Source organism: Pelodiscus sinensis, chromosome 12, assembly GCF_049634645.1.
Source record: "Pelodiscus sinensis isolate JC-2024 chromosome 12, ASM4963464v1, whole genome shotgun sequence".
In the NCBI taxonomy this organism is placed as follows: Eukaryota; Metazoa; Chordata; order Testudines; family Trionychidae; genus Pelodiscus; species Pelodiscus sinensis.
The window spans coordinates 22,666,111-22,672,110 of NC_134722.1; the positions used below are offsets into that span (position 1 = coordinate 22,666,111).

General features: G+C 46.3%; 1 protein-coding gene across 2 annotated transcripts in view; it reads left to right on the forward strand.

The window, feature by feature from the left end:
• RHPN2 (rhophilin Rho GTPase binding protein 2) overlaps nucleotides 1–4,278 on the forward strand; it is a 62,242-nt gene extending 57,964 nt beyond the window's left edge. For both annotated transcript variants that reach the window (XM_014569485.3, XM_006114928.4), the window contains one exon: nucleotides 2,130–4,278. In XM_014569485.3, the coding sequence (XP_014424971.1) occupies nucleotides 2,130–2,381 (252 nt within the window). In that variant the 3' untranslated portion in view covers nucleotides 2,382–4,278. The remainder of the gene's footprint in view (nucleotides 1–2,129) is intronic.
• Nucleotides 4,279–6,000: the final 1,722 nt, after the last annotated feature.

The window sequence follows — 6,000 nt, forward strand, 5'->3', positions numbered from 1 at the left end:
ATGCCAAACTTGAATTAACTCATTCGGAATAGGCGCTGTGTAGCCGCTTAGTCCGAATTAGCTGGCCTCCAGCCTTCCCAGTTTCCCTTGGTGGCCACTCTGGGCCAAACCAGGAAAACTTTTCTCCTTTCCCCCAGCCCCGGAGCCCTTAAAGGGGGCAGACTCTGGTCACAGTGCCTGTGCCAGCTCCAAGCCTGCCGGCCCAGAGCCAGCAGTCACTGCCGCGACCCAGTGGCCCCAAAACATGAGCCAGCAAGCCCCTGGCAGCCAGCCCTCCACTGCACCCCAGGAGCAGTCTGCCAAGTCCCAGGAGCCTGCCAGGGCCCAGAGAAGGTGGGCGCCTTCCTGGTCCAAGGCGGGGTTTGGGGGGGATGCCCCCAATGTCTGTGATCTCCTCACTAGACAGAGGAACGCAGCCGTCTATGGCAGTAAAGCTGCCAGCCTGGCCACCAAAGGCCACATGCGAACCCAGGAGTAGGTTTGCATGAAAATCAAGTTGGTCCGGCAAGACCCCCAACCCTGAGTTTCTCCTCCCCCTTCCAGCTCCCTCCTCACAGGTTTTCCCCTCCTCTCCCCTCTCCATCTCTCATTCCCACCCCAGTTTCGGTCAATAAAGAGAGTTTGTATTTGACATCAGGAAGGGGGGTTAGGAAGGGGTAAGTGGAAGGAGGGAGGAATGAGGCACAAACCCCAGTGGGGCACACCAGGGAGGCTCTTAGTGCTCCTCAGGGTGGAAGCTCTCCTGCAGGGCCTCCTGGATACTGACAGTCCCCAAATGGCTCTCCGGGATGGCAGCCTGCAGAAAGTGCAGCCAGGCTCACACCAACACGTCCACAAGAAGCACCAGAGTGTCCAGGGGCAGCTCCGGCTCCATGTTGCAAAGTGCTGTTGTGTCCCGAGTGAGGGCAACCAGAGCACGCAGAGACACAAATGCTTTGCTGTTCCTCATCGAGGCAAGCAAGCAAGCAAGGACACCTGAGAACCGGCTGCCCAGGGAGTGGAGTGGGGGGGTGTCCCTTTAAGCACAGGCATCAGATAGCCTCAGGCAGCAGCCACACACAGACACTCCTGACCTGATGCCTTGCCTGACCTGGTTCTGGCTGGCCTTAAATCCGATTCTATGTCCAGTCAGTGTGGCTGCAGTATTTGCTAATTCAAGCTGCATTTTGTGTGTAGACGTGTTAATTTGAATTGGATTAATTCAAATTAACTATTTCGAATTAAGATAACTCGAATTAACGCTGTAGTGTAGACATACCCTTAGAGGTATGCCCCACTGTAACTCTTCCTGTAGCATAGGGGAGAAGGACTAGGGGCCAGCCTGGTGAATGTCACTGGGGCTTACAGCTAAGCAAAACAGGCTCTCGTAGCAAGAAATCTTGCTCTGAGGCCCAAGAAAAAAGGATATCCATGGAGCTCCCTTTGCAAAGCCAATTTACTCCTGCATTTATTGCATTTCCAAATTGTATCCCCTGACAACATGTACTAGGATCAAGAACGGGTGGGAAATAATTTTAGCCCGGGGGGGGGGGGGAAGAGGTGTCATGTCAGAAGTTTCTGAAGGGGCAGGGTCACGGGTGGAAGGGATGCAGCCAGGACATTTCTGTATTTCCATGCCCACAGACCCTGATTGGCCTGGGGGCCGGGAACATGTGTTTGCTCCCGCCCTCCCAGAGAGAACCGCCAGCTGGTCTGGTTGGTTGACTCTAAGCATCATGCACCATTGGTAGGGGAGGAGACTTTGCGCGATCCCCTGTCCCCAGGCCCTGATTGGCCTGTGGGTGGGGAAAGCAGCAGGGCAGTCGCAGGCCAGATCCAGCCTGTAGAGGCCTTTTTTGCCCACCCCAGATTTAGAAATAATTTAACACTTCTCAGAAAGATTTGCAGAAAGATTCACCAAAGGACACCTCTTGTTATTATTTGCCTTTTCTCACTTGTATCAAGACATAACCAAGTATTATATCAAGTACTGTATCAAGTATTTCATTAGAATAATTAATGCAGAATACTGCAGTCTGACTTGGAAAATGATTTCACACACTGTGCAAACTTTTATCTTCAGCATGTTTAATCCTTATGGATGATTGATTTTTTGTTTTAACATTTTCTCCCCATTCCTTTTCCTACAGCATAAGAGTGCTACTTACTCTGTGGGGATGCAAAAGACATACTCCATGATATGCTTAACCATGGAAGAGGATAAAATCACCAAGACCAAGAAAGCCACTCCAAAATTGCCCTTTCTAAGTTGGGGAGCCAAAAATAGGGAGAAGGCTGCAAGCACCCTGTGCCTTCCTTCTGCTGTAGCTGGCATTTCTCAGCCTAAGAAGAAATTTTCTTCTCGTTTGACTGTACTGAACACTGAAAATGAATTGTACTGAGTCTTTAAATAGAAGAATCTGTTTAATGTGAAGTTATATCTAAATTTAGAGGAATCTTTGTGTATATGCCAGAAATGCAAAACATATATGTAAAGGGTTAGATGCTAATATTTTACAGCAGTGTAAATAGATACTAACTCTATTGACAAATAGTATAGTTACTAAGCATTTACACCAGTGTAAACTGCAGGTCAATAAGTGCAAAACTAACTTTAAAAATGAATGGTTTAGAATCTGAACTTACATGTAGTGTTTGATCAGAACAGAAGTAGTTGTAGGAGGTATTGGGGAATCGTGTTTAAAAAACAAAACTTTAGCTCAGGCGTGAGGAACCTTTTTTGGATTGGGGGCCACTGACTCACAGAAAAATCATTTGGGGGCTGCACACAAGTTAGAAGTCAATCCCCTCCCCCCCATGTGGCACCACCCCCAACTGAGGAAACATGCTCCTCACATTCCCCTTGCACACTACAGCCTAGTGGGGGCTTAGGCTAGTAGATCTTGTGTGCTCCAGTCCTGCAGTAGGGTGCAGATTCCACAATGCTGGGGGTGGAGGGGAAAGAGTCCTGAGCCTCAGGGGCCGCATCCAGGCACACGTGGCCCCCAGGCTTGGTTCCCCACTCCTGCTTTAGCTTAAACTGGACTCCTTGGGAATTTCAATTGGGGGTATTTCTATGCACACCATAGATGGGAGTTATTTATTGCTGTATATATAATAGTACTAGTCATAAAATGAAGGATTTTTTTAAATTTAAAGGCTTAATAAACACAGAAATTGATAAGCATCAATTTAAACTTTCTGAACAAACAGCAAGAATAGACAGGCTTGATAGAGCTATTATTGAGGGTGAAACTTACCCGATGCAAACGAACAGTACAAAGCCTACCTATCATGTAGCTCACACTTGAGCATCATAAGTGGCTTATGTAGAAAATAAGTGAATTTTGCTGTAGGAAAAGATAATTGCAATGGCTTAACCATCAAAAGGGAAGCACACTTCAACTACAAGAGAGTTTGACAGCCCTAATTTTTAAAAAAATTCAAGATTCACTTCTAATGTCTTGCTAAATTCATTAGAAACAAGGTTTACCTCCAACTTAAAAATAATTTAACTCAAAGTAAAAGCTTTTTGTTTAGCCTTGTTAAAATCAGTGCTCAGTGTGTAAAATCTCACACTTATAGCTAAAATAACCATTGATTAACAATACGGAATTTATTATGACACTTTAAAAGTATGTAATTTAAAAATGGGTTTTCAGTCACTCAGCATTAAGTCATTTATATATTACTAAGGGGCTGTACCCTCGATTTGCTATGCTTGCCTACGCCCCGCTGGCAGCTGTCACTTCTCTGAGAGAGCCTGTTGATGTCATTCTTGTTGCCTGGCAGGAACATTCTGTCATCCAGCAGGAAAAACTTTTTTATATATTGAGAGAGAGATAGTGCCAAATGAGACCAGGGCGCTTTATGAATGTACAGGGGAGCTGACAGCCACGCAGGGCCTCTCGGCAAGGTATCGAGAGTGGAGGGGGAAAAGGAGTGTAGCTCTGTGCTCCAAGAAAGGGCAGGTGGCCCTCAATACTATGCAGACCATGACACTTTCCTCTCTATAGTGCTGTGTGGAGTGCACCACATATGCCCCTTTCTTCCTAGGGGCTCCACCTGCAATTGTCCCATTTGCCTCGTTTGTGAATGTAAGAGAATAAGGAGCTCACACTGCAAGTTGCCAAATCCTTCATATCAAACTATAAAGCAAATTGGGAAGCCATCTAACATGTAATTGTGTGTTAATTTCCTTGAGAGAATATTTGGCTACGTCTACGCTGGCATGATTTTGTGCAAGAACTCTTTTGCGGAAGTTCTTGTGCAAAAACTCTTCCAGAAGAGAGCGTCTACACTGGCATGTGCCTTTGTGCAAGAGATGTGCTTTTGCGCAAGAGCATCCTTGCCAGTGTAGATGCTCTCTTGCTCAAGAAAGCTTTGATGGCCATTTTAACCATAGGGCTTTCTTGAGCAAGAAATTCATGTTGCCTGTCTACACTGGCCTCTTGCGCAAGAACAGTTGCGCAAGAGGGCTTATTCCTGAGCGGGAACATCATAATTCTTGTGCAAGAAGCACTGATTTCATACATTAGAACGTAAGTGTTCTTGTGCAAGAACTCGCGGCCAGTGTAGACAGGCAGCAAGTTTTGGCGCAAAAGCTTTTGCGCAAGATCGCGCCAATGTAGACACACGGCCTTTGTGTTTATATATTTTGATTGTTTTAAAGTTGCTAACACTGTAGTGTTAGACCAAGATGCTATCTACAGAGTAGATGTATGCTGTTTGATACTCAAAACACTAAACTAATAGGAAAAAAGTGTACATGTACATCTTGACACCATGGGTATAATTTAACTCATGTTTGGTTTTGTGTTATGACAGATGTAAATATGTTAGATTTAAAAGCTTATTTAAGAATAAAAAATCATGTTACCATTTAGTAATGCCTTTTTTGCTTCTGCTACTGATTAGATGAAACAATGTAACTACAAGTGTTTCACAGTTGACTTTATTTTGAAGCTATGTGCTAACAGACTCCTCTTTATAAAGAACATTTTTAGCAGACCGCTTTCTTAAGTTTGACTTTAGTTGAGCTATATTGCAAATAACACTAAAACTAGCAACATTACAAAACAAGTATTATAAAAGTTTTCCAGAGTCTTGGCATCATCCTGCAGCCCTGCACACCACTTGAAGTGGCCAGGTGTGGAAGCCATTTGCTTTTCTGCGAGATGTGCCCTCTGGGGAGGAGGGATGGCTGTGTGTTCTCCCCAGTACAATCTCATAGCTCCCATTGGCCAGTTTCACAGAGAAACATGCAGGACTGTTGCCAGCTGATTTGAGCAATATGCCACAAGAAGGGAGCCTGCCCTGAGTCTCGCTGGAGATGCCTAAGATAAGTGCCTCCTGGCTAGAGCCTGCACCTACTCTGCCTCCCACCCAACCCTCCACTCCCCTTCCTGCACTCCTGCCCCAGGTCACGATCCAAACCCTCTGCACCCCATCTTATACCCTTCCTCTAGCTCCCTTCTGCGCTAATGGAAGAGTGTGGCCCTTGATCACTTAGCAAGTTCTTGGAGTGCCCCCCATCAAAAATTATTGCCCACCCCGCATTCAGATTAAGGATGTTAACTAGCAATTAATTTACTACTCGACTAGTTGATGGAATTTCCATTGACTACTTGACTAGTCAATACAAGCACATCTTCTGCCTTTAAAATGTACAAGAATCCCACCGGGGACTTTTATGCATTTCAGAGCCGGAACACCACATAGAGCCCATGGCCAGCGGGAAGTCCTGCTGACTTCAGGCTCCACGTGGGCGCTTCCACTTCGAAATGCGCAAGAGCCCAAGCAGGGAACTCAGTCCCCCTTGGGACTCTTGTGCCAGCTTTGAAATGTACTCTGCACAGAGTCCAGGGTCTCCCCAGTTGATCCCGGGCTCCAAGTGGCACTGCCGCTTTGAAATGCCAAGGTCCAGCTGACCTCTGGCTCCACGCTGTGCTGCTGCTTTTAAGTTCTCCCCTCTTCTCCCTTCCCCTTGCTGCCTCTTCCCTCTCCCTTGCTGCCTCTATC